This window comes from Mirounga leonina, unplaced genomic scaffold (genome assembly GCF_011800145.1).
Source record: "Mirounga leonina isolate KUSES-001 unplaced genomic scaffold, KU_Mleo_1.0 Mir_94, whole genome shotgun sequence".
Lineage (NCBI taxonomy): Eukaryota > Metazoa > Chordata > Mammalia > Carnivora > Phocidae > Mirounga > Mirounga leonina.
This window is the reverse complement of record NW_023270855.1, coordinates 41,001,912-41,029,897: the sequence shown is the minus strand read 5'-3', so window position 1 is coordinate 41,029,897 and position 27,986 is coordinate 41,001,912. Positions and strand designations below refer to the sequence as shown.

The 27,986-nt window shown below is 51.9% G+C and overlaps 2 protein-coding genes across 4 annotated transcripts in view; both read left to right on the top strand.

Moving 5' to 3' along the window:
* The window catches only part of DAG1 (dystroglycan 1), a 68,794-nt gene extending 63,823 nt beyond the window's left edge, over window positions 1–4,971 (top strand). For all 3 annotated transcript variants that reach the window (XM_034998067.1, XM_034998068.1, XM_034998066.1), the window contains one exon: window positions 153–4,971. In XM_034998067.1, the coding sequence (XP_034853958.1) occupies window positions 153–2,552 (2,400 nt within the window). In that variant the 3' untranslated portion in view covers window positions 2,553–4,971. The remainder of the gene's footprint in view (window positions 1–152) is intronic.
* Window positions 4,972–15,505: 10,534 nt separating this feature from the next.
* BSN (bassoon presynaptic cytomatrix protein) overlaps window positions 15,506–27,986 on the top strand; it is an 89,879-nt gene continuing 77,398 nt past the window's right edge. The window contains exon 1 of the mRNA XM_034997001.1: window positions 15,506–15,735. Within this exon, the coding sequence (XP_034852892.1) occupies window positions 15,506–15,735 (230 nt within the window). The remainder of the gene's footprint in view (window positions 15,736–27,986) is intronic.

The window sequence follows — 27,986 nt, the reverse complement described above, 5'->3', positions numbered from 1 at the left end:
CTCCAGGAGAGGAGTTGGTTCCCCCAGCAGAAATTCTGAGTTATACCTTCAGCCTGTCGCACAATTCAGGCTGGGCCAGGGAGGAACTACTGTGATCATTGTCAGCTTGTGCATCGACAGTACCCCTTAACTCATGCTGGTGTCTCTTTTAGGTGTCAGCAGCGGGGAAAGAGGCCTTGCCGTCGTGGCTGCACTGGGACCCGCACAGCCACACCCTGGAGGGCCTCCCTCTCGACACCGATAAGGGTGTGCATTACATTTCAGTGAGCGCCACGCGGCTGGGGGCCAACGGGAGCCACGTCCCCCAGACTTCCAGTGTGTTCTCTATTGAGGTCTACCCTGAAGACCACAGCGAGCCGCAGTCTGTGCGGGCGGCATCCCCAGACCCTGCTGAGGTGGTGTCATCGGCCTGTGCTGCCGACGAGCCTGTGACCGTCCTGACGGTCATTCTGGATGCTGACCTCACCAAGATGACCCCAAAGCAAAGGATTGACCTCCTGCACAGGATGCAGAGCTTCTCAGAAGTGGAGCTTCCCAACATGAAGCTGGTGCCCGTGGTGAACAACAGACTGTTTGACATGTCAGCCTTCATGGCTGGCCCAGGCAATGCGAAAAAGGTGGTGGAGAATGGGGCCCTGCTCTCTTGGAAGCTGGGCTGCTCCCTGAACCAGAACAATGTGCCTGATATTCGTGGTGTGGAGGCCCCTGCCAGGGAGGGCGCGATGTCTGCCCAGCTTGGCTACCCTGTGGTGGGTTGGCATATCGCCAACAAGAAGCCCTCCCTCCCCAAACGCATCCGGAGGCAGATCCATGCCACCCCCACACCTGTCACTGCCATCGGGCCTCCAACCACGGCCATCCAGGAGCCCCCATCCAGGATTGTGCCTACCCCCACGTCTCCAGCTGTTGCTCCCCCAACAGAGACAATGGCCCCTCCAGTCAGAGATCCTGTTCCTGGAAAGCCTACAGTCACCATTCGGACTCGAGGAGCCATTATTCAGACCCCAACCCTAGGCCCCATCCAGCCCACTCGAGTGTCAGAAGCTGGCACCACGGTTCCTGGCCAGATCCGCCCAACGATGACCATTCCTGGCTACGTGGAGCCCACGGCCGTCGCCACCCCTCCCACGACTACCACCAAGAAGCCACGAGTATCCACACCCAAACCAGCCACGCCTTCTACTGACTCCTCCACCACCACAACTCGAAGGCCGACCAAAAAGCCACGGACACCCCGACCGGTGCCGCGGGTCACCACCAAAGCTCCCATCACCAGACTGGAAACCGCCTCCCCGCCTACTCGCATCCGCACCACCGCAAGTGGGGTTCCCCGTGGAGAACCCAACCAGCGGCCAGAGCTGAAGAACCACATCGACAGGGTGGATGCGTGGGTGGGCACCTACTTCGAGGTGAAGATCCCATCAGACACCTTCTATGACAACGAGGACACCACCACCGATAAGCTGAAGCTGACCCTGAAGCTTCGGGAGCAGCAGCTGGTAGGCGAGAAGTCTTGGGTGCAGTTCAACAGCAATAGCCAGCTCATGTATGGCCTGCCCGACAGCAGCCACGTGGGCAAGCACGAGTACTTCATGCACGCCACAGACAAGGGGGGCCTGTCCGCTGTCGATGCCTTCGAGATCCACGTCCACAAGCGCCCTCAAGGGGACAGGGCTCCTGCGCGGTTCAAGGCCAAGTTTATGGGCGACCCAGCCCCAGTGGTGAATGACATCCACAAGAAGATTGCCCTGGTGAAGAAGCTCGCTTTTGCCTTTGGGGACCGCAACTGCAGCACCATCACCCTGCAGAATATAACCCGGGGCTCCATCGTGGTGGAGTGGACTAACAACACGCTGCCCCTGGAGCCCTGCCCCAAGGAGCAGATTGCGGCGTTGAGCCGGAGGATTGCAGAGGATGACGGGAAGCCTAGGGCCGCCTTCTCCAACGCCTTGGAGCCTGACTTCAGGGCCATGAGCATCGCTGTGACAGGCTCGGGCAGCTGCCGGCATCTGCAGTTTATCCCCGCGGCGCCGCCCAGTAGGGTGCCCTCAGACGCGCCGCCCTCGGAGGTGCCGGACAGGGACCCCGAGAAGAGCAGTGAGGATGACGTTTACCTGCACACGGTCATCCCGGCTGTTGTGGTCGCAGCCATTCTGCTCATCGCCGGCATCATTGCCATGATCTGCTATCGCAAGAAGCGGAAGGGCAAGCTCACCCTCGAGGACCAGGCCACCTTCATCAAGAAGGGGGTGCCTATCATCTTTGCAGACGAGCTGGATGACTCCAAGCCTCCACCCTCCTCCAGCATGCCACTTATCCTGCAGGAGGAGAAAGCCCCTCTCCCCCCTCCTGAGTACCCCAACCAGAGCGTGCCCGAGACCACTCCTCTGAACCAGGACACCGTGGGAGAGTACACGCCCCTGCGGGATGAGGATCCCAACGCGCCTCCCTACCAGCCCCCCCCGCCCTTCACAGCCCCCATGGAGGGCAAGGGCTCCCGTCCCAAGAACATGACCCCGTACCGGTCGCCCCCTCCCTACGTGCCCCCTTAACCCACAAGCGCCTGGGTGGAGGCGGGGGTAGGGCAGGGCCCTGGAGACAACACGGTGTTGTCTGTGGAGACCGGTGGCCTGCAGACCATCGCCCACTGGGAGCCGACACCTGACCTAGCACTCACTGACGCGCGCGAGGCCTGGCCGAGCCCGCCCTCTCTGGTCCTCCAAAACCCCAAAGCAGCTGGAGAGACTTTGGGGACATTTTTACTTTTATTTTTTGCCTAACAGCTTTTTGTTTGTTCATAGAAAATTCTTTGCTGCGGTTTGGATGGCTGGCTCTGAAAGCACTGTTTGGAGTAGAGGTAGATGAAGGGAGCGAGGAGCCGTGAATGAACTCGCAGGCAGTGCTGGGTGGCCTCCCGGCTCTCTGCGTTTTGCCTTTAACACTAACTGTACTGTTTTTTCTATTCACGTGTGTCTAGCTGCAGGATGTAACATGGAAAACAGTAGCTAAAGATTAAATTCAAAGGACTTTCAGAAGTTAAGGTTAAGTTTTTACATTTAATCTGCTGTTTACCTAAACTTGTATGTATAATTTTTGGGTGGGTATGGGAAATTGCTTTGCTAAAAATAAGCTCCCAGGGTGTTTCAAACTTAGAGAAGACCAAGGGACAGTATTTTTTATCAAAGGAATCCTATTTTTTCACACTATGTAAACTTGGTTGCTCTGATACGACAGAGCCTGACTGGGGGCCTCCCGGCTGTGGCTCTGGGGCCAGGGCCCTGGTGCTGGGCTTGCTCTCCCGCTCTTGCCGGGGGCCAGAAGCTGGGGGGGCCTCTTGGCCGTGGACATCCACACCCCCACCCCATGCACGCTAGTGGCCCACCACCAAGGGGTCTTCATTTCCATGGAAAAGGGACTCCAAGAGGCAGTGGTGGCCGTGGCCCCCAACCTAGGTGCTCCAGGGTGGGCCGGCTGCTCGTGGGGGTGGCTGGGGAGGTCGAGGGACTCGACCACATCAACATATTTTCTTTTACCCTTCTGTGTTTTTTTTCCCCTCCTGAAAGGAATATCATGGTTTTTGAAACACTCAGTGGGGGACATTTTGGTGAAGATGCAATATTTTTATGTCATGTGATGCTCTTTCCTCACTTGACCTTGGCCGCTTTGTCCCAACAGTCCACAGCCCTACCCTGACCCACCCCACCCCTCTTCTCTGGCACTGCAGTCCTGGGCCTTGGGCTGGGAAAGGTCTGGTAGCGGGGGAGGAGTGCCAGCAATAGTTCATAGTAAAAATCTGTGGGCTCTCGAAGCTAATTTTTTACTAAAGTTTTTATACAGCCTCAAATTGTTTTATTAAAAAAAAGATTAAAAATGGTGATGCTTACAGCAGTTTGTACGAGCTCTTAGTGTTGATTCCATGGAACTGACGGCTTTGCTCATTTTGATTTTTTTTTTACCCCCTTCTTTTCATAACGGTTTAAATTCTCAGATTACACTGGGCTTCTTTTGCCTTTTTTAGCAGAACGTCCGTCTGTCCATCTGCATCTCTGTCCCGTGACTCAGGGGTGCCCACTCTGCTTTGATTCTCCTCCTTTGGAAGAAACCATTTTGAGCATGACTTTTCTTGATGTCTAAGAGTTATTTTGGGTACCTTTTAGGGAGGAATGCCTTTTGCAATAATGTATCCCTTCCATGATCGAGGGCTGGTGGGTGGACCCAGGCTCCCTTTGCACACCGAGCAGCCACTTCTAAGCCATATCGACTGTTTCACAGAGGATTTGCGTGTGCTGCCTCAGGAGGGGAGGGCTGGTCAGAGAGGAGGGGGTCTCCAGCCTGCCCTTCTCAGGAGGGCGTTCCCCCTGCGCCTTTCCCTACAGGGCCCAGCCTCTCTCCGCTGCCCACCCCTGGGTGGGGTACTCAAGTGAGCAGTGCCCCTGTGTGTGGGGGGGCCTGTGGCTGAGGGCTCAGTGGACCTCTGGTGACCGGATCTTGTGCCTCCCCGCCCTGATCCAAGCCGGAGTTTCTCCATTGCCCCAGAGTCGAGCACAAGTGGGGTCTGACCTGGTGAGATTATTTTTGATGACCTCGTCAAAAAAATAAACAATTCCCAATGTTCCAGGTGAGGGCTTTGAAAGGCCTTCCAAACAGCTCCGTTGCCCCTAGCAACCCCACCATTGGGCACTGCCACGCAGAGACATGGCTGGCCCCGAATGGCCTGTTGCCATAGCAACTGGAGGCGCTGGGGCAGTGAACAGAATAACAACAGCAACAATGCCCTTGCAGGCAGCCTCCTCCCCTGAGCGCCGGGCTGGCGATGGCCGTCGGGACTCTGTGACACAGAGCCAATCTTACATTCGAGTGCTCACCAACCACTGACATGTTTTTATTTCCTTCTATATGATTTTAAGATGTGTTTTCTGCATTCTGTATAGAAACATATCAAACTAAATAAAAGCAGTGTCTTTATTACAATGCCGTTGCCTCCAAGCATCTATTTCCCTGGCCCCTGCAATGTTGTAGGATATGAGTGGGGTACGGGTCTGGTTTTCATGTGACAGAGGGAAGACAGGACCCAGCCAGGCCCATTCAGAGGACTTGGAGGTGGCCTTCGTGCAGCTGACCTGATGGCCTCCATGCCTTACCATTTTTGTGCCCCTGAGAGGGGTGGGTGTGTGCTCACAGCTCTCCTTAGCCGCTCTTCTGCCTGAGCTGGCAGAGAAATCGTGAGCTTCAGTTTCCTCATCTGGGAGGATGGTGGGAAAGGTCCTGCCTGCCATAGCTGTCTGCCCCAGAGTGGGTAAGCCCCTGCAGTCCCACCTCAGCTCCTGCCCCAACTGTCTTGCGGTCTCGGGGCTGGCCAGTCTCCCAGGGAGTCTCAAGAAGGCAGGTTTGGCCTTGGCCTTTTAGTGGGGAGAAGGGGAGAATGGTTTCTGGCCAGACTGTTCTGCCCTGGCTGGGCCTATGTATTCTGGGGGCCTGCCCCGAAGTGCCCTCCTGGGATGGACAGGCCAGCTGGGTAGCATGACTCAGTGCCCAGGAAGAGGCTGGGTTGTCCTGGAACACTGCCCAGGGTGTGGGAGGCAGGGGGCACAGCAGCTGTGTCCAGTGGCAGGATCAGGAGCCATTGGTCACAGAACAACTGGTACCTCTTCTGGGCTTGCTCCCACCCCCACAGGGTCCTCACCATCTCCACCTGTAGCCCCCAGGCTGCTTCTCTGCTCATCATCTTTAAGACCCAGAGCTGTGACCTATCTTCTTTTGTAGGTGGAGCTGAGTTCCAACAAGTACTTGTGGAATACAACACTGGTAAGCGCCAGGAAAGGCTATCCCCAGTTCAGGGACATGGGCTTCAGCCCCTAGGCCTAGCAGCAGGGGCCCAGGAAATTGCCCTGCCCTTGCTTGCTCTGTTGGCCTCAGGAAGTTCTGCTTAATGTTTAACCCGAAACCACTGGATTATGAGTGGACTCATTATTCTGAACTCAAAGGGATTCCTGGCTTCGGCAGAGAATAGTAAGGTCAGCAGGGCCAGGAAGAAGCGAAGCCACAAGGGCCTCTGGCCTCTGTGTTGCCCTGCTCTTCTTTGGGAATATCTGATGTTTGGACCGGCAGAGCCCTCTCCCCAGCACTCCTGCAAAGTATGTTAACTTCTCCTTGGTAGGACTGGGACTGTACTCAGGTCTGAGCTGGAGAGAGGGTGATGGAGGAAAGGAGCAGGAAGGAAGGGACACGGTTGAGGAGGGGACAGACCCACAGGAATCTGCCTTCCCATCTACCTCTGACCCAGGGCAAGTTCCTGGGATCCCTCTGGCCTGGCTTCCTTTTCTGTAAGGTGAGGACAGGACTGGTCTCCCAAGGGGTTCTAAGACACCCTGATAATTAGGATAAAGAGTCACTCCAGACACAACTGCCTGTAAAAGGGACAGAATCTGAGTGAGGCTGGGAGAATCTGCATTCTGTCCTAGTGTAAAAGCACTTCATTGGGTCAAGATCCTTGGGCTAGGCCTGGACAAAAGCTATTGGCTAGGAAATACTGGGATGTCTAGGAGCTCCTCTAGGATACCACTAGTTTGGTGGGAAAACTCCACATGACTCATCCTACTGCAGCCCGCAGCCTGGCCTCCGCTTGTTCCCAGGCTGAACAAGTTCCTGGGAGAGGCCCTTTCCTAGCCCCTCTAAATCATGGAAGGCCCCACTCCAGTGTCAGCCTTTTGAGGGTGAGCTTCACTCCTTTCTAAAGATTACTGTATCTTAAAAATACCAGTGGGCTGGGGCGCCTAGGTGGCTCAGTCAGTTGAGCTTCCAACTCTTGGTTTTAGCTCAGGTTATGATCTCTGGGTCATAAGATGGAGCCCCACGTCAGGTTCCACGCTCGGTGCAGAGTCTGCTTGAGATTCTCTCTCTCCCTCTGTTCCTCCCACCTCTCTCTCTCTCTCAAATAGATAAGTAAAATCTTTTAAAAAATATCAATTGGGGCGCCTGGGCGGCTCAGTCGGTTAAGCATCTGCTTTGGGCTCAGGTCATGATATCAGGGTCCTGGGATCAAGTCCTGAGTCGGGCTCCCTGCTCAGAGGGGAGTCTGCTTCTCCCTCTCCCCCTGCCTCTCCTCCTGCTCATGCTCTCACTCTCAAATAAATAAAATATTTTTTTAAATACCAATTGGCTAATGACTTAACTCTTTTCCTGCTTTGCTTACCTTTTTGATCACCGTCTTGAGGCAAGGTGATTGAGGCCCAGAGAGGAGAAGCATCCAGGTCCTGTGGCTAGTGCAAGGCAGGTTCGATTCTAAACACTTTAGGTTTTTTTTCCTGATTGTAAGATTTTGTTCTTACTGTAGAGCAGCAAATAATTATCTGAAGTCCCCTCCTACCCCACTGGGGGGTGCTGGGTACCATTTCCCTTATGGGGACCCTATAAAAGACCCAGAGAAGATAGGGCAAGAGACTTAAAAGTGGGGGTTCCCATCTGCTGGGGGTGGGGTGGGCCCACGTAGAAGCAGCCTGTGGTGAGGGCAGCATGAGACCTGGCCTCTGGAGCCCTCACTAGCTATACTGCCCCCAGTTTTGGTGAAGATGACCCTGAAGTCTCAGCTGGGATGGAGCGAAGCTGGTCTGATCGTGTTCCTGTGGAAGGTTCCGTGTGGCCAGGACGGTGCCCCTACGTGGGTTCAGGGCGGTGATGGGGGTAGCTCTCAATCTTTTTATTTTTTTAAATTTATTTATTCATTTGATAGAGTGAGGGAGCACAAGCAGGGGGAACAGCAGAGGGAGAGGGAGAAGCAGGCTCCCCGCCAAGCAGGGAGCCCGATGCGGGGCTCGATCCCAGGACCCTGGGATCATGACCTGAGCCGAAGGCAGACGCTTAACCATCTGAGCCACCCAGGCGCCCCGGTAGCTCTCAATCTTAGTTGTTGCTTCCAGGTGGCCCCCAGGTGAGCCCGGCAGAGTGGATTGTCAGCAGCTTTGGGCCCAAGAGGCGGACAGTGCCCGCGGGCTCCCACGAGGTGGCGCCAGAGGCCGGGGTAAGCCAGGCAGCGGTGGGCGGGCTGGGGAGGGCGTGAGGAGAGCGCGAGCCGGGCGCGGCCCGCTGTGGGCGGGGCTCAGGCCTCCGGGGAGGACCGCGCGGAACCCGGCCGAGAGCGCTGCTGAAGCGGCCCCCGAGCGGGCTGAGGCCTGCAGGAGGGCAGGGCTGAGCGGAGCTGTGCGCAGGGCCAAGGCCGCAGGGGAAGCGGCTGGACTGGGGGCGCCGCCGGGCCGGTCCTTTTTCGCTCCGCCACCGCTGCCCAGCCCCCGAAGGCACCGGGACGAGTGTAGCTGGGGTTGGGAGCCTGTCCTTCGCTGGGGCCTTGCTCCTTCGGAAAGGGAAGCTGGCAGGGAACAGGAGGGGCGGATCTGGGGCCCAGGCTTTCCGATGGCCTCGGCTGTTGGGGCCCCGCCGGCAAACCTCGAATTCCGAAGTACGCAGGCGGGAACCAAAAAGGATGCTTCCTTTGCGCACTCGCTTGCCTTAGCTTTTGTGTGCGGCGCCTGCACACAGTAGGGCTCAGCGCTCGAAGGATGCTCCCCGAGTCTCCCCTTGCTCCGGCCTCCGAGCTCCTGAGCGCATGGCCTAAAGTACTGTGGGGTCTGAGAGGTTCCTGAATGGAAGTAGGGCCCTCCAGTTTCATGGTTGGGGGTCCCCCTAGTCCCTGGGGGGACACTTGGCATTAGAAGCAGACAGGGATGGGGCCGGAGATGATTGATCTTCTCTGAATTGACCCTGGAGTACAGGCACTCTGAAGCCCCAGGGAACACCTTGCCCAAAGCTGCCTCCACAGCCCTGGGCACACACTGGGGCAGCCGGGAACATCCAGTTGGCAGCCGGCCAAGGCTCCCAAGGCCAGAGCTGCCGTTTCTGTTGCCTGCTTGCTTGCTTGCTTGCTTGCTTGCTTTCTTTCTTTTTTTTAAGATTTTATTTATTTATTTGACAGAGAGAGACACAGCGAGAGAGGGAACACAAGCAGGGGGAGTGGGAGAGGGAGAAGCAGGCTCCCTGCAGAGCAGGGAGCCTGATGCGGGACTCGATCCCAGGACCATGGGATCATGACCCGAGCCGAAGGCAGTCGCTTAACCAACTGAGCCACCCAGGCGCCCCTGTTGCCTTCTTTCTTCATGGTGTCACAGCCTCAGGCTGTAGAGGGCAGAACCCAAGTTTGGGACTTGCGGAAATGGCTGGGAGCTAAGGTAGACAGCTCCTTTTCCAGGGATCACTCCTCACTTCACTGCCTCCTTCCCTCAGCACCTCTGTTGCAAAAGGTCTTGGGAGAGAAAGGTGAAGAAAGGCAGGTGATGGCAGGGGTGGGGAGATCCTGCTGGGAGGCGGCAGCAGCTTGGCTCTTGCTGTGCCTCAGGGAGGACCAGCTTTGTCCTGGATGAACTCACCCTCAGGGCACAACGGGCCTGGTTGGGCCGGGCAAGGAGCTGGGCTTGGAGGATGCCGAGGGGGATGGGTCCTGCTCTTGTTTGAGGAGCACATAGTGTATAATTGTGTGGGGTCTAAGAGTTGGGCAGCTCAGCCTTCTTGTGTCCCATACAGTGATTAGAATGCAAATGAGAGGCGGAGGAGGCCATCACTGTGACCCCAATCCTCTGACTCAGCAACCCCTGTGCCCCTCAAGCCCTGCCTTGGCTCCCAGGTGGCACATCAGCTTACTCCTGGACCCCCAACCTCCTCAGAGAAGCCCTGGGTCAGGCAGGTGTAGGAGAGCGAAAGAGCCACCCCGTGAGCCCCGAGAAGATCCCTGGAGCAGATCAGGGGATGGGGGTGGGCTTGGTTGGAGTAAGCAAAGATGGGGGGAGGTGGGGGAGGCTCAGCTGAATACATGGCCTTTCTGCTCTTTTGGTGGCAAATGGCGGATGCTCTTTGTCCAGGCTAACTAGGAATTCCTCAGTCTGCACTGTCAGCTGTCCCTGCCCATGCCAGGCCACCCCGCTGAAGGAGTTATTAATACCTAACTAGCAGAGGTAACCCAGATGTTGCTGCCCACCTGATACGGGCTGCTATGCAGCCCAGAAACTGGGGGAGTCAGGGAGGGCTCTCCTCAGACAACTGTGAAGCCCGAGTCTGATTCCAGTCCTTACAGTCCTCTGGCCACACCCCCTGCTATAGGGAAGGACGGTGGTCCTACACTGAAGGCCAGCAGTCACACCCTCCAGGTTCAGGGCCTGGTTTGAGGAGCAGCCAGACACAGGTCAGACTTGGAGGTTGCAAGCCCAGTGAGGGTAGAGGAGGCTCAACATTCTTGGTTTCTGCTATATCCTTGGGGCCTCGCATGGTGCTATCCTTGTCCTAGGGCTCAAAAGTACCAAATTTAACTGACACTGAAATTTAACTGAATTAGGGGGCGCCTGGGTGGCTCAGTGGGTTGAGCAGACATCTGCCTTCAGCTCAGGTCATGATCCCAAGCGCAGTGGGATCGAGCCCTGCATTGGGCTCCCTGCTCGGTGGAGAGTCTGCTTCTCCCTCTCCTGCTCCCCCTGCTGGTGCTCTCTCTCTCTGAAATAAATAAACAAAAATCTTAAAAAAAAAAAGAAAGAAAGAAAGAAAGAAATTTAACTGAATGGAAATCATCCAACCTAGCCAAGGCCTAAGGGGCTATGGACCTTTCTCCTTGCCACAAGGCTTTTGCTTCACCATCAGACACCCTGCCCCATTCTGTCCATCTTTGTAGGAAGGCAGGAACTCTTCCAGGGGTTTCTGGAGGCTTCCTGGGCACTCAGTAAAGATAACAAGGGAAACAGGCCCTATTACAATCCACTCGGATCAGGACAAAGATGAAGCTCAGTGAAGAGAGTGGCTATGTCCCACAGGCTGAAGTCCGTGGTGGTAAAGAGTGATTCTCAGTAATGCGCTTGGGTTTGCAGCAATAGAGCCGCAGAGGGGTCAGGAGGTAGGGTACATTCCCCAAAGAAATGTGGAACTGAGCCTTGTGTAGGCACTGAGCAAACTGTGCATTCCCCCACACCGTCCGAGTCATGTTGGAACCTCTGTTGTCCATGGTAGGACATGGGGGCTGGTTAGGAGACGACATACAGGCATGACTTTCCACCTGGGCCTGTTCCCCACCCCTGCACCCACCTCCTCATCCATGGAACAGAGGTAGGTGAAGGCAACTCCAGGGGAACTGGGATCCTGGTGGGCAGGATTGCAATAGGGATCAAGGCAGCATTTTGTATAGTTTACGGGAAATTATTTGTGTGCCTGTCTTTCTCCTACCAACTGAGTGCCTTGAGGCCAGGTCCCAACAGTCATCTCTGGGCCTGGCAGTAAGGAGGAGTTCGGTGTGCACTGGCTGAGGGATGAGTACATGCATGCATTAATGAGATAGTCAAAGCTCGCCAGGAGGCCTGTCTGGGGGAGAGCAGGGGGGCAAGGAAAGCAGCATGTTTTGACTTCGATGCTTACAACTTGGATAAACTGTGTCTTCGTCATTTTTTCTTGTCATAACAAGCCTTTGGAAGCACATAACTCTAATAGCAATGGGGCCTAATTAGCTTTTTTGGGAGTCATGCATTGGTGGTGGGGTTAGGCTGGTGGTAAACATTTCTGGCTTTTTTTCTCACATAATGCAAATAAAGATATGCACATTACAACAGGAAAGGAATTATGCGGACAATGCATCCAACAATTCTATACCTTCCAGCTTCATTCCCTTTTCCTACTCTGCCAAGGACCATGCGTCAGCTGGAGACCTGAGTACACAAACAGGGTTGTCCAGCCAGCCCAGGTGGGCTGCTGAGCAGGACAAAGAGCAGGTCTCTTGTTTGTAGCTTTATACCAGCCTGAGGCTTGCTTGGGAAGCTGCCTTATTCCTCATGGAGTGTGTGGTACTGACAAACCTCAGCCAGTGGGGAAACCCTCTGTTTCTTGGGGCTTCCTTCCTTCCTTCCTCTTCAGTGCTGTTTCTTCATGCCAGAGGAGTGGAGGCAAGGAGGCACTTTCCTGCGTTGCTTCTCACCGGGAGGTGAGACAGGCTTCAGCAGCAGCACAAGAAAAAGAAGAGTGCAGAGCCCAGGGGCCTCCACAGATAGAGCCAGCTCTCCCAGCCTCTCTGGAATAGTCCAAAGCCCATGGCATCACATGGTCCCGAACTGTCCCCAGTCAGCCTTCCTCATTCTCTTCCACCTTCATACTCTCTACCTCCTCTTCTTGCCTACGAAGCTTGTGGTTCTTCTTCATCCCTGTTAGCATCTTCATCTTTGGATTGTGAGCCTCTCTGTGGAGCCTGTCAACTGAAAGTAGCAGCCCAGGGTGAACTGGACTGCGTGGGGAAGCAGGAAAGCTCCAGAGCCTGCACTCTGCCCCTTCTCACCTTCCTGGGGCTCATCTGCTTATTGCCTTGCCCATGGCCCGGCCAGCATCCAGGTGCAGCTCCTGGGGCCCAGCATCTCTTCATTCTCCCAAGATTTGCCTTCCAATGACTAAGTGTTTCCACAAACCCCAGTAGTGAGCTGGCTCTGACTGGGCCTTTTCCTACCTGGATGGATTTTTTTTCTGCTTCCATTTTCCCTCTAGTCTTTTACAAGTGTTTGAGAGCACAGACTGGAGAAGAAAGTGGACATGTATCTATCTGTTTTGGCATGTGGGCTGATTGCCTTCCCATCTGGCCTTTCTCCAAAATGACTGCCAGGTGTCACATCTCACAGTGAAGTGGGAAGAAGATACCTTCAGCGAGTGAGGTTTAGGGGGCTGGGAAATTTCCCCAGAGTCTCCAGGTCCATCCTGTTCCTGGCTGATCCAGGAAGGAATGGTACCAGACATACCACACAAGTGGTTTGCACAAACTGAGAGATTTGTTTCGTTTGTTCGCTTGTCATAAAGTCAAGCCTAGTGAATTCTCCTAGGTGAGCATAGACAGCTCATCTACAACTCCTCCGCCAGGAGAAAGTCTGGACCCAATCTTAGCACCCTCCCAGTTACTTAAGTCAACAACCTAAATGCAGTGATGCAACTGCTACAGCCAAAGATCCCTCTGGGGTGCTTTTAAACCTGGTGGCTGGTGAACCCCTTGGAAGTGCAGCTGAGGGAAATGCTCAGGGTCATATGGAGAACCCAGCCCAACCATTAGCCCCTGAGGCTCCACTGAAGGCCAGTCTAGGGGATAGGACAAGTCAGACAAAGTCCTGCTGTTGAGAAGCCCCTACTCTAGGTCAAGAGGAAGGAAACAACCCCTGAAGTGTGAATAAAAATGGGAGACTGAATCAGAGATCCAGACAATTAGAGGCCAGCACCATCCCACAGCCAGCAGGAGTCCCTGGGCTTGAGGCCAGGCGTGGATGTGCAGAGAACAGGCATGTTTCTGGGTATGCTTTTCAGAGAAGTGGAACTGAGAGTTTGAAAGAAAGGTAGGGGGCACCACTAACCTGCACTTCCAGGTCCTCCTGGGTCCACTGTACTGTGTCATTTGTCACTAAGATAGCAGAGACCCTGGAGGTCTGCTAACAACCAGGAATCCACTCTGAGGAGGGCAACTCCCCAGGCCTGCTGGCTGGGTAGGGCTAATTACCCCCATTGGAACCAGGGACATGTTGATTTAAATCTGTGGAAAGGCATAGCTCCTTTGGCTTCTACAAAAATAGAAAACGAACATCTTTCTCTCCCCTGCTTCCAAGTAGCCAAATCACACTGGCTGGTATCTGTGAAGCCTGAAGAGCCTGGGTTGAGCCAAGGTCAGGTCATTGGCCTGCCCCCAGTGCTTGTGTTCACATTCTTCCCCAGGAGAAAGGGTGTGACACAAAAATCCTCAAATCCCAGACCACCCACCAGTGAGACAACTAATAATGAAGTTGGTCATATGTATGCCAGCCACTTGACTTTGTGGTTTAACTACCTCAGCCACTCCACCCTCACAATCCCTGTTAGAGAGGCTGGCATTATCATAACTTTGCAGGCTAGGAAACGGAGGCTTGACAAGCCCAAGTTAATTGCTAAAGTCCCACCTGGGAAGTGTCAGAGTTGAGATGTAGATTGTTGTGGAGCCTAGATGTGTACACATAGTCATGAGACACTCACAAAGATGAATGAAACCAGGAGGAAACACAGTGAGGGCCATGATAACACAGGCAGAGAGGCTCTCATCGTTCCAGGCAGTCAGGGAGCCCAAGTTTCATGGAAGCTCCATCCCAAGAGCTTGGGAAGAGCAGAGCTTGTTGGGAAGAGCAGCTCAGAGTGCATGGGGAAGGTCCAGCCAAGGTCTGTCCATCTGCCTGGCTATCGGTGTTTAGTGGGATCCTCAGGTTATTCCAGGTGAAGTTAGAACTGCTGACATCCCATGTGATATATTCCTCACCATTAGGAGAATTAAATGGGTTTGTAAAATGGGTCCAAGTTTACTCAAGTTTTTCTACACAGCCACGATTTATGAAGCCAGGAATAGTTTGGAATATAGTCTGTTATCTTCTAGGAAATATTTACCCTCAGGAAAGCACAGGTTTGTATGAGAAGCCATGAGGCAGAGCATCCTGAGTAGTGTGCAAACACTGAAGTCTGTGGAAGTGAGATAACGGAAAAGTAATTCGGTGAGCTCTCAGGTTAATGCAGAGGCAGCTGCAGCCTCTCATCTAGACAGTCTCCGGGAGCCACAACTCAGGGCTCTGAGAAGTATCAACTCTTCTTTCCCATCCTCAAGGTCACCGTCTGAGGGCCTACAGAGGCAGCCTTCCATTTGGCTTTAGGCCAGCCCTGACACACCCTCCACCCTTCCCAGAGACACACTGCCTGAGACTCCTGTCCCGTGGGACCAGGCCCTCAGCTTGAATCCCAGAAGGTTCCCATGGCCATCTGGATAAACTCTCCACTACCCAGCTGGCCTTCGAGACCCTCACAATCTGGCCCCATCGCCAAGTATCCTCTGTCTCTGTCCCTCCATGACCTTGCGCCTCTGAACATCCTCGTTCACTTGCCTTTCCAACTCCTAAACATTCTTGGAGGCCACACTCGGCCACTCTCTGAGGCCTGTCCCCACGAAGCCTGCTGGCTGGGGCACCGAGTTTTCCCAAACGACGGCCCCTACTCCCAAGTTTCCCGGGACAGGAAGCGCCACTGACAACAGGGCAGAGCACGGCGCGACGCCCCCAGGGCCCCTTCTTGTGGCCGGTGGCCCTCCATCCTGGTTCAGTGGGACGCCACCGCCAACCCCCGCTAGGCTCCAAGTAGCAGAAGCTAGCGGCGTCGTCCTCGAAGGGCGCATGCGCTGGCGCCGGCGGCTGTTTCCCGGCGATCCCGCCGCTGGCTTCTGGACACGCGTCTTCACTGCCTGGCTGAATAGCGCGCGCGCGCCGGGGATAGGGGGGCGGGGAGGGGCGTGTGCAGGGTAGGGGCGCGCGGGCCGCGCATGCGCATGCGCAGCGGCAAGCGGCGGCGCGAGCCGAGTTGGGAGATGGCGGCGGCGGCGGCGCTGAGCGTGTGAGCAGCAGCCCGGGAGCCGCCGGCCCGGGCCCAGCACGACCGCGACCCCGCCCGCCCGCCAGCCATGGGCAACGAGGCCAGCCTGGAGGGCGGCGCTGGCGACGGGCCCCTGCCGCCCGGAGGCACGGGCCCTGGCCCGGGCCCCGGCGCAGGGAAGCCGCCTTCAGCACCTGCCGCTGGCGGACAGCTCCCCGCTGCAGGCGCGCCGAGGGCGACTGCGGGACCACCGGGCCCAGGTCCCGGCCCCGGCCCGGGCCCCGGCCCCGGCCCCGGCCCCGGCCCCGGTCCGGGCAGGTAAGCGCACGTCGCGGCACCTGGGGTGGGTGGGGGGGCGGGGAGCTGCAGCCTGAGGCCGGGGCCGGGGCCCGCGACCCCTCGATGTAGTCTGTACAGCGAGGTCAGACGTCCGGCCACACTTTGAACCCGGTCCGATTGGCGGGAGCCGGCTGGCCTCAGGGAGAGGTCCTCTCTTTCAAGCCACCTTGCCTAGGTAAGGCAGGATGGTGAGTGAGCGCAGGGTCAGTCAGGGCCTGCAGACCGTGACTCCGTCACGAACCCCAAATTTGTTAACCCCCCAACGCTGGGCTCAGGAGGGGCTTATGTAACCTCAGCCTAGTCCCTCCGCACTGGGGAGCAGTGGGATGGAAAACGTCCTCCCTGTCTGCTGGTGTCTGCATGTGTCCATTGTGTTGGGCCAAGGAAAGAGCACAATGGGAGTGGCTGTCAGGGAAGATAAGTGTCACTGCGAGGAACAGAGAGATATGGAAATAGTTGAACCATGAACTTGGTCATGTGCTTTCCTCAGGAATTTAGTGACTATAATCATCTTTGGAGGAAGGGAAAATGCCACTGGACACCAAAAAGTACTTATTTAGGCTCAAAATATGAACAGGGTCATGTGCTTTCACCAAGGTTTAGTGAAACACTCCGGGGTGAGGCAAAAATGCTATTGAAGCATCTATCACCAAATATGTTCTTGTTGCCTTATGATTTAGATTACCACCTCAAACCAGGGAAAAACTGAAACCCACATAGGATGCTTTTAACAGAACATATCTGATCAAATACTGTGAAACCAGCTTGTTTAAAATGTATGCCAACTGAGGTCCTACAAAAACACTCAAGTGGTTGTGAATGCAATGGAAGGGAATGCCAATATATGATAGATTAGTAGACTGAAAAAAACTCAGGAAAGCTACCAAGAGACAACAGGATAAAATGGAAGGCATTATCTTTACACCAAATGCGCCTAGGGAGTAGCAAAACCCCAGGCGGGGAGGTGGGGGGAGGGGGCACTTCTGGTTCCATGTGAGTCTGCTGATCATGTTGCCTTAGCTTTTCTGTGTGGGAGCACACGAACTGTGAGAGAGCATGATTTTTGATTCTTCAGCTGTCCAGCTGTGCCTCTCATGTGTTTATTTCCTCAGAAGTCATTTCTTAGACAATCAACAGTAATGAAAGGCTCTTAATAGCCTGAAACCTGACACAGACAGGCCAGCCTGTGAGCCGCCCTCTTGAAAGGGGGAATCTGCCCATTTTACATTAGCTATTAGAGTAATGCAATTGGTTAGCCTACGGTTCTTAGCACTGCAAATACTGTCCATCTTGCTGCGTGTTGAGCTGCTGTTTGAGTTTTAGCTTGAGGGAGCCTCACCCAGGCTTTAGAGCTCGCTCTGCAAGGGAAAGCGTCTACAGCTGAATGGAAAAACACCCTGTTATTGGTAGTTCTCTATATGGGGAATTTGACATTTCTCTTCTGGTAACCAAACAGGCTGCTCTGCTTATAGTTTACCTGATGTTGCGGAGCCAAGCATCTGACATTTTGGAAAGATTTGGGCAGCTCAGAGGGGCAAGAAGGAGACTGGTGTCTACTACTCATATTCCTTTTTGGGGTTTCATTTCTACCCCATCTATGCATTTTGCTATAGGGCAGACCCATGAACTACTGTAGGTTGAGGAACCATGGGGCTCCTGCTGGAGTTGGTAGTCACATAAGTTGCTCCTGGCTGTGGGCAAGCCTCACCCATGGGCCGGTGGTGCTAAGGTCCTACGGCTGTCAAGCTACTTGTCACCAATCAGGACTAGGGTCCCTTAGGAGATGGGATTTACTGCTTCAGCTGATATTCAGCTTGTCACAGTACCTCACATGAGCAGCACCCCCATGGTATGTCTCTCCTTCAGCATTAGAATGGCTTCTGCTTCTCACCAGCACATCTCAGGTACCTGATGCTAAGTTAAGCATGTTCTGTTCAGAGAGGCTACTGAACAGATAGGCCCACTGATGGAGGAAAAGCCCCGTGGCATGTGCTTCTGGGCATTCAGGAAAGAGCAGTGGCACAGTTTCAAACAGGCTTGCAAATTTGGAGGCAGTTGGAAGCCTCATCGAGGCAGGTGCAGGGTCAGGTAAGGGCGAGATCATTTTACTAACCCCAGAGGGGAGTGGAACTGAGGTTCTGGGGGAGTCAATTGCTGGCTCTTTCCTGTTGCCATATTACCCCTTGGTACCCCAGAGTTAGTCTCTTCATCCTCATACTGAGCTCACTTGGGTTCTGTGAGGGGGCGGCTCTGCCATTTATGACTGAAGAGCCTGACTTGAATCCCATAAGTGGCAGCACCACCACACCCATAGTGCTGCCTCTTAGCCCGTTTGGATGATATGGCACTTTGGGCATTGGGGAGTCCCTCAAGGCAGGGCTCTCTGCTTCTGGTCTCAGGGTAGCACGTACAGTTATATAGGCTCTACCTTTCTCAAGAAGTGCCAGATCGGAGAAGGCTCTGCTGTCCGAGCTGTAGGTCCTGGTGTGGGCTGCATCCTCCTAGAGGAAGGGGCACCTTTCATTCATTCATTCATTCACTTATTTTTATGCCTGATGTACAGTGAAGTGCTCAAGTTGATGGGATTTAACCTATATACATACTCATGACATGCCACCAGTTCAAGATGAAACTTTATCAGTACCCCAGAAAGCACCTTTTTAAAAAATTGCACAAAGGAGCCACATAAACCAGTGACAACCTGTCTAATCTATAGTGGACTTGGTGTGGACTTGACATGTTCTGACATTTGCAGATTGGTCTTCAGTAAATTAGCCAAGGTGTATTTACCAGTATCGAGAGCAAGCACTGTGCTGGGCTCTGTGGAGGGTCTGGAAGGGTATACAGTGCTCCCTGGTCCTCTAGCACCTCACAGTCTTGTTGGTGAGACAGCCCTCAAAGAGCCAAATCATGGAATTTGGCTGGGCAGCTCCGTATCTGAGCAGCTCAGACTGAGAAGGCTCGGTGTCTGAGCAGCTCAGTGTCTGAGAAGTGCCAAATAGACAGTGCTTATAGAACGGTTGTCAAGTGAGAAGAGTGGAGAGGCTTTAAAAGGAGAAACCCAAGGCATGCAGGAAAAATGGTGGGGTTCTGAGATGTGGAGAGGGAGAAATAGCATGAGGAATGTGGTCTACATAGGCAGGGATGGCGAGCAGAGAATGGGGCCAAGTGCAGGCGTGTAGAGGAGAGCTGGGGCAGACCAGGCGAGGCACCTTTCCCTCATTACCCATCAGAATCCCTGATCACCTCGAGGTTACCTCTCACTCACTTCCAGCTCACCTGCCGTGGAGACATCTTGAACCAACGGCAGCGGGCACACAGAGCCTGGTCGTGTGCTGGAAGGTGGGTGAGGCTGCTCTGTGAGCCACTGTCCGAGTTCCTTTCTCAAAATGGCTTTGTCATAATTCTATCCCAATAAGAAAACAAAAATAACAATAAATCGGTTTGTCAGGTATAGTATATCCAGTCTGGGATTAGCCAGACTTGTTATACTGTATCAGCTACCAGTTAGGCTCTAGAAAAATCTGGGATTCATGTGTAAGGATGAAATGAAAGGATATAATTGCCAGGTTTAGAAATAACAGCGCTTTATCATTCAGAGATCCTGTTGGGCCCCAGGAGCTGGATTCTCATGGGGGGCATGACGTGGGGATTGTACTAAAGTGACCTAACATCTGAATGGTGATGATGTCAAAATTTCACCCAAAGGGGCAGCCATTTCTCATCTTTTGCCAGGGAGAAAGGAGCAGCTTTGAAAATAGAGCTTTTCCCAGCATCGGTAAGACTCATAAATTGCTGCTAAAAAAAAAAAAAAGTTATAGAGATGTTGGGGAAGAAAGTCCATCTTCTTTTTCTTCTTCTTCTTCTTTTTTTTAACTTTTTATTATGGAAAATTTCAAATCTACATAGAAGTTGAGAGAATAAGCTAATGAACTTCCATGTTCCCATTGTTCAGTCAGTTATCACCAACTCATGGCTGATCAAGTTTGTCTGTCTTCCTCACCTGCCATCCCCCATGAAGGCCACTTCCAGACATCCCCACATTGCATCATCCGTATTTCAGTGTGTATTTCTAAGACATACGGGCTTTGTATGAACGTTACCACAGTACCACGATCACACCCAAACAGGAAAACAATTCCTTCTTCCTTTTATTTTTAATTTTAATTTTTTTTAAAGTAATCTCTGCGCCCAACATGGGGCTTGAACTCATGACCCTGAGATCAGAAGTTGAATGCTCTACAGCAGGTGGACACCCTGATAACCATCCCTTCTTCATTTCAGCAAATACCAGTCAGGGTTCAGGTTTTCTGATTATCTGACGAATTTATTTTTACAGTCGATTTGTTTGAATTGTGATCTAAACAGGGTCTACACATTGCATTTGTTGGATACATTTCTTGAGTTTCTTTCAATCTATAGATTCCATCTCCTTTTTTTCCGCCTTGCAAGATATGATTGGAGGACTTAGTCATTTGTCCTGTGTTTCTCGCATTCTGGATTATGCTGATTGTATCTCTGTGGTGTCATTTAAGATGTTCCTCTGTTCCGTATTTTTTCCTTTAAGCTGGAACTTGTATCTAGAAGCCATTCAGATTCTAATTTCGTTCTTGATGGTCAAGAAATTCTAGCTTTTTAAAAAAGAGTTTGTCGAGGCCTTTGGCCGTGAAGGGGCTAGGAGTTCACTGAAAGTAGAGCCAGACTTTGGGCTAATTTGGGAGCCAAAGAATGATGCAATGGGGCACTTTTCTGTTCTTTTTTTTCTAAAGTTCTTCCTCTGAGTAGGTTTGGTTCTGGGTTTAAGAGGGCAAAGCTTTCAGAGCCCTTGGGTCATGCCTTCTCACCCAGCTTTGGGGAACACTCCCTGTATATGTGAGTAGTAGGCTGCTAGGAGATAGGGTTTAGGGCTTCAATAAATCCTCTCTCTTCTCAGAGATCCTGCCCTTTCTTCGTGTCAGTGACAGGAGTGGGGAGAGACAGACCCTACGATGTGAACCTCTGGCTCACAGGTTTAGGCCCACTATGTGTGGGCTCTTTGAGGGGAAATCTGTTCCTGGAGACTGTGGCCCATGGGCAAGAAGTTGGGGCTGGCTGGGGAGGTAGGTTGGCAAAGGCATCACAACAGTTCTGACTACTCTCACTGGAGGTCTGCTTCACCGTGGACACTCTGCTCCATGTTTTTACACATACTTCTTCCTCACTTCCCCTGCCTGGCCATGCTGCTCTTGTAGGCCCCATCTGTCTGGGTCTTATTCATCCTTCCTGCCTGGGGACTCACTGTTTACAATGGTGACATGGTGGCTGAGACCTGCCTGCCTACAGTAAGAGCCAAGTGTCGCTTTAGGACTTGAGGCCTTCCTGGTGGGCTGGGACGTGGTGGACAATCTAGCCACATGGGGACTCCTGCCTGGGCCTCTCAGTTGGTGGCAAGGGCATGTCCTGCTGGCATTGATACTGCATTGGTAAGACTCGCTCAGGCTCCTTTCCTTCTCGAGGGCCCTCTCCTCCTCCATTCACCAGCATGGTGGTGGAAGCTAGTCATAGCCAGGGAATGAGTTGGCACCATGGCCTCTGGGACCTGTGGTAGGGGAGATGGAATTCTGGTGTCCCAGTCCCTGTGGCTCCCTTCCTGCAGATGGGGCCTCTGGTGGGTGTCTGTTGCCCCATGGCATTCCCGCAGCTCGTGTGTCTTATACATTCGGTTCTGGTCGCTGTGCCTGTGTGATGGAGTCAGTGAGCATGCTCCCTGATTCATCTGTGCTGTACCTTTAGCCCCAGGCTGCAAAGCACTGCTCTGATCTCGCCATCTGTTCTTTGCTCTCATGGGTATTTAGGCTTCTTAAGAGAGCCTTGCTCTAGAGGAGACCCCTTACCTGGTACCTCCACTTCTTTCTTTTTTTTTTTTTTTTAAAGATTTTATTTATTTATTTGAGAGGGAGAGAGAATGAGAGACAGAGAGCATGAGAGGGAGGAGGGTCAGAGGGAGAAGCAGACTCCCTGCCGAGCAGGGAGCCCGATGCGGGACTCGATCCCGGGACTCCAGGATCATGACCTGAGCCGAAGGCAGTCGCTTAACCAACTGAGCCACCCAGGCGCCCCCCTCCACTTCTTTCTAACAAGAGTGTCACATGGAGGTGTATTGGGAGCTTCTAGGGAACTCTAGCTCACCCTGGGATAAATCCAGAATGTTTTGGTTGGCCTGGCTGCCCCTGTTTTGGTGGGGCTGCTGTTGGGGCCCAAGGTGAAGACTTTTCCCTGAGCAGAAGTAGAAGGGTTAGCTTCTGGGACTTGGCCCCCAACCACTGAGGTGATCAAAAAGCCTTAGCAGCAGCTCATGGAAGGATCACCCAGTCTGGGACTACCCCTGGACCCAGAGTTGCTCTCTAGTGCCATTGGCTTGGGGAGGGAGCTATCCCTTCCCAGGATGCTGGAAGAATCAGTAAGGCATTTGGGTGTTTTGGAGGTAAAGGGAGTAAGGAAATTTCCTGAGGGTCACACCTATACATTCCATAGATTTGTGCATGTAGGGAGATAATATGGGGCCAGTTGTGAGGGATTTCTACGATTAAGCTCTACTTAGCAATAGGAGGATTTTAGAGTGAAATTTTATCCAGGTATTCAGGAAACCCTTTACTGAACACCTACTAGATGCCTATCCCTGGGTGAGATAAGAGGAGAAAAGGAAGGAGCATGAACTGGGCTGTGCCCTCAGGAGCTCCCAGTCTGGTAGGAGAGAAAGAGGCACTTGTTTAGATTTTTACCCTCAACTTCCTGAAATTAGAGTTTGCTCCTGCTTTTTCTTTGTCTCACAGAGTTAAGATAAATGAGAGCATGATTAAAAAGGGTTGTATTATTTCGTATTCTGAAATAGTAGAATATATATTTGTATGGTGTTTTGCAGCTTACAAAACACATTCACAACATTAACTTATTCTGTTGGGAACTCCAAAGGCCTAATATGAGAGATTTAGAAGAACAGCCAGCTAGCTGACTTTAGCGAACTGACATGCCATACACTGGGCACAGCTGGAGAACCGCGTCACTTCCTCGCCTCCTGCTCCGAGAAGATGGAAAATTTAGCAATTGGATGGGGAGGGCTTTGAGGACGAGAAAAGGATCAGGAAGTAGGACATTTGAGCAAAGGACAGCATAGGGTGCGGTGGGGAAGTGAAGAATACTGGAAGCCTCCCGGGTGGGGGTCAGAAACGCAGGCTTTAGTCAATGCTGACATTGCCCCAAGCTGGCTGTATGTAGTAGGTCTTCACTATTTTCCATCTGTCAAAGGTCCCCTCCATCTCTGACAGTGTATTGTTGTCAGATGAGTAAGAAGGAAGGGTGATGCTTCCCGCTATCCCTCAGCCCCACCGAGGAGAGAAAATAGACACGTCATGCAGACTTTAGATTCATTAGAAGAGCTTTAAATGAAGAGGAATGCTCTTCCTCCAAGCTCCAGAGATCTTCTAGAGTGGACAAGATGACCTCACAATTAAGCCTGGCGCCAGAAGAGGGACTGGCTGGCACCTTGCCTCTCGGTTGCTCCTGGCAGGTGGGGGCTCTTGAAAAGCTGCTGGCCTCCTACTACTGGATTGGCTGGCCGGCTGGCCGGGCTCCTACTGTGCCTGCAGAGCCTGCTGCAGGCTCCCTGTTTCCAGGCGTGCATGCTCGCCTATCTCCTGAGTGTTGTGGTGCCCATGTCCCCCATGGGCTCTGGCACCTGCTCTGCCTCCTCCAGGCGGGCACTTGTGCAGAATCCTTCACTTATAGAGTGAGGAGACGGGTGTGGGGCTCTCTGCAGTTTCTCCTGCAGCTCTGTGGGCTCTGTGGGCTCCGGCCAGGTCTCCACCAATGTCAAGGTCTGGCCTGTGAGGCCTCTTCCTTCGGGAGCATGGTTTAGCTTCAGTGGGTGATCTGTTTGCTCTGTCCTTCTTTTATTTTGAACATCTAATCCAACTCCTAACAGATGCCAAAATATCTGCTTCCATATTCTCTGAAGGAGGAGTTCTGCCTTGGGGTGAATCCCAATGGTCAGTGGCCTTTGGTCCCTCCCAGGCAGATGACTCCACCGTTGGAAAGTTCTTTCTTTCTGTTTGCCTGAAATGGGCTTCCTTACACCTCCTGTCTCTTGGCCTGGCTCTGCCCTCTGGCTCACAGGTTTAGTAGGAGCTCACTATGCTCTCATCTCCTCAGCTGCGGGGTTCTTCTCTAGACTTGACTTCTCCCGGTCCTGTGGCTGGGATGTGATTCTGGGACCCTTGGCGACCTGGGCTGTTCGGCCCAAGGCTGTCAATATCCTTAGGACAGGGAGGTTCAGAGAACAGGACCCAGGGCTCAGTATGTCACATGGACTACGAGTGACACAACCTGGAGGATGAGCGGCCTTCACTCCTCAGCCTGAGAAGACCATTCTGCACCTCCCTCAGTGCCCTCTGGCACTGCATCCCACACTTGTCCAGTCTCAGGCTGGGTTCCCTCCATCCTGGGCTTGTATAACCCGAGTGTGAGTGTGTGGGGGCCTGCATGGGTCCCTGCCATGTCTTCTTTCATTGTACTTGGAGATCCCTTCCAACCTAGTGAGACCCTTTGGATCCTGACTGTCTCCTGAAATAGGGATAATAACTAAGACAGTGTACTTGTTTTCAGATCATGCTGGGAGAACTTCTCCCCTTCTTATGGCTCTGGGGGCCCACTTTCCAAATCCTTGTATCTCACTTGGAGTGATCAGTGTTGAGCCCTTGAGGCCAAAGCCTTGTCAGCTCTGGTTAGAGGTGGTGTCAGCTGAAGATGGTGGTAGAGCCAGGTCGCATTGGAGAGGCAACCACCCCTTGCACCTGTGGAAGCCTCTGAGCACTGCAGAGAAACTCTTTCGCAGGCCTGTTCTTCCCTGGTTGGCCCTGGCATTCTGGCCTCTTTTTGGGATACACCGGCCTTAGGCTCTGTAGGGAGGATGTCCTCAGGAGCAGTGAATGCTCTGCAGATGAAAATTTCAAACACACATAAAAGGAGAGAAGATGGAATGATGAACCCCCTCCTGTGAACCCATCACCCAGCTTCAACAATGATCAGTGTTCTGCCATCTTGTTTCATCCATATTCCTCCAACTTTTTTTTTTTTTTTGACTGGAGTATTTTTAATCAAAATTCAAATGTATCATTTCACTCATACTTTAGGATATACCTCTAGTAGTTAAAAGCTGTTTTTATTTTAATCCAATGACATTATCACAGCCAACAAAGTTAACTATAATTTCTTAATATAACTTAATACCCAGTCCATGTTCAATTGACTTGATTATCTCAAAAATGATTTTTTAGGGTTGCCTTGTTCAAATCAGGATCCAAACAAACATTGCATATATGTAGAATTATACACACACACACACACGTAATGTATACATGTATATTTGTTTCAAAATAATAATATAGATATTTTTACTAACAATAATACTAATGAATGTATTTTAAGATATCCTTGTGGCTTCTCTTGTCCTTAGTTTATCTCTTTCCAGGGATGTCTAGTCCAAGCTCTGTGTTTTATTATTTTCTCTTCTGTTTTTTAATTTAAATTCAATTAATTAATATATAATGTCTTATTAGTTTCAGAGGTAGAGTTCAGGGATTCATCAGTCTTACATAATACTCAGTGCTCATTACGTCACGTGCCCTCCTTAATGTCCATCACCCAGTTACCCCCTCCCCTCCAGCAACCCTCAGTTTGTTTCCTGTGATTTAGAGTCTTCTGGTTTGTCTCCCTCTCTGATTTCATCTTGTTTTATTTTTTCCCCTCTTCCCCTATGATCCTCTGTTTTGTTTCTTAAATTCCACATATGAGTGAGATCATATGATAATTGTCTTTCTCTGACTGACTTATTTTGCTTAGCATAATACCCTCTAGTTCCATCCACGTCATTGCAAATGGCAAGATTTCATTCTTTATGATGGCTGAGTAGTGTTCCATTGAAGATATCTATCTATCTATCTATCTATCTATCTATCTATCTATCTATCTATCTATCTATCTATGTAGATATATATCACATTTTCTTTATCCATTGATCTGTTGGTGGATACAAGTTCTGTGTTTTAGAATTATTAGAAATGATTCTTCTCGGGGTGCCTTGGTGGCTCAGTCGTTAAGCGTCTGCCTTCGGCTCAGGTCATGATCCCAGAGTCCTGGGATCGAGCCCCACTGCTCAGCGGGATGCCTGCTTCTCCCTCTCCCTCTGCCCCCACCTCTGCTTGTGCTCGCCCCCCCCAAATAAATAAAATCTTCAAAAAATGCTTTTTAAAAAAATTATTCTTCCCAGTGAGGTTCTGCCATTAAGAAGATATACAGTTAGGGGCGCCTGGGTGGCTCAGTCGTTAAGCGTCTGCCTTTGGCTCGGGTCATGATCTCGGGGTCCTGGGATCGAGCCCCGCATCGGGCTCCCTGCTCCGCGGGAGGCCTGCTTCTCCCTCTCCCCCTCCCCCTGCTTGTGTTCCCTCTCTTGCTGTGTCTCTCTCTGTCAAATAAATAAATAAATAAAATCTTTAAAAAAAAAAAAGATACACAGTTAAGCTCTTTCTTTCTAGTTTGTGTTCAGTTTGTAAGGATTGCTTTTTGATCACTTATCTGCTGCCACGATCATACTGCATGATGGGCTTCAAAGAGCAATTTTTTATTCCCACCCCGGCACCGGCATGCTGGCTGGAATCCTCTGATCTAGGCCCGGCTCCGGGCTCCAGTTGAGTACAGGTCTGCTCTACATGGCTCTCTCATCCTCCTTGGACGGCAGGCTAGCCAGGGCGTGTTCTTCTGATGGTGATGACAGATGCACAGGGGGCATGCCTAACCATGCATACACACCACACACACACACACACACACACACACACATGCACGCACACACTTCAGTCCCCATCTGCTAACATGACTTTAGTCAAAGCAATTCATCTGTAAGCCCCAAGTTGAGGGATGGTGCTACAGTTACTCTGAGTGTGTAAGAAATTACCCTAAAACTTAGTGACATCAAACAACCACTCTTTTTTTTTTTTTTTAAAGATTTTATTTATTTATTCATTAGAGACAGAGAGAGAGAGGCAGAGGGAGAAGCAGGCTCCCAAGGAGCAGGGAGCCCGATGCGGGACTTGATCCCAGGACCCTGAGATCATGACCTGAGCCGAAAGCAGACGCTTAACCATCTGAGCCACCCAGGCGCCCAAACAACCACTCTTTTGCTCACAGATTCTGTAGGTCAGGAATTCAGGCAGGGCACATGGGATGGCTTATTTCTGCTCCATGGTGTCTGGAGCTTCAGCTGGAAGACTCGAAGCCTGGGGACTGCAATCACCTGACATGTCTTCATCACTTACCTGTCTTACAGTTGATTCAGGCTAATAGCTGGGAGCCTCAGTGCTTCTCCACATGGGCTAGTTTGAGCTTCCTCTCAACATGGTTTTTGGGTTTCAAGGGTATCCTAAGAGAAACAGAGGAAGCCAGCTGGAGGCTGTACTGCCTTTTATGACTGTTGTATACTTTTTGCCACTTTCTATTCATTGAGGCAGTTCTAAAGTCCTACCCAGTTTTGAGTGGAGGAGACAAGGACTCCATCTCTTGTTTGGGAATGTCCAGATTCTATAAGACCCTGTGGAAATCTTGTTGAGGCCATTTTTGGAATATAGAGTCTGCCACATCTGGAAAAATAGACTCTCCACCCTTAGTGGGAGGAATTGCAAAGTCACACGGCAAAGGGCAGAAATCCACTGAGAACAACATACTTTTACGTTTTTGATTTAATTTTCTTAAAATTATGTAAAACTTTCATGTGTTCCAAATAAAACAAGATGAATTGAGAGAAGTCTAGTTCTATCTTGTTCCCTTCCACCTTGTTTTCTTCCTTCCCTGATAAGAATTTACCTTTAACAGTTTTTTTTTCCCATTGTTTCTTCTTGAAAATATAAGGACAATATACATTTATTTACCTCTCTCTTTTTTTATATATATAAAAAATAGCAAATTCTGAACACTGTGCTGAACTTTGCCTTTTTTCCCCATAATATATCTTGAAGATCACCCTGTAGCAGAATGGAGAAATCCTCCTGATTCTTTTTTTTGCATCTGTGCAGTGCTCTATCACGCAGGTTTGCCATAGTTTATCCATGGACATTGGCCTATGGCCAGGCTTTTCGTCTTACAAAGAACCCCACATTGAGGAACCTGGTGTATGTGTCATTTTGTATTTTACTCGTGTACCT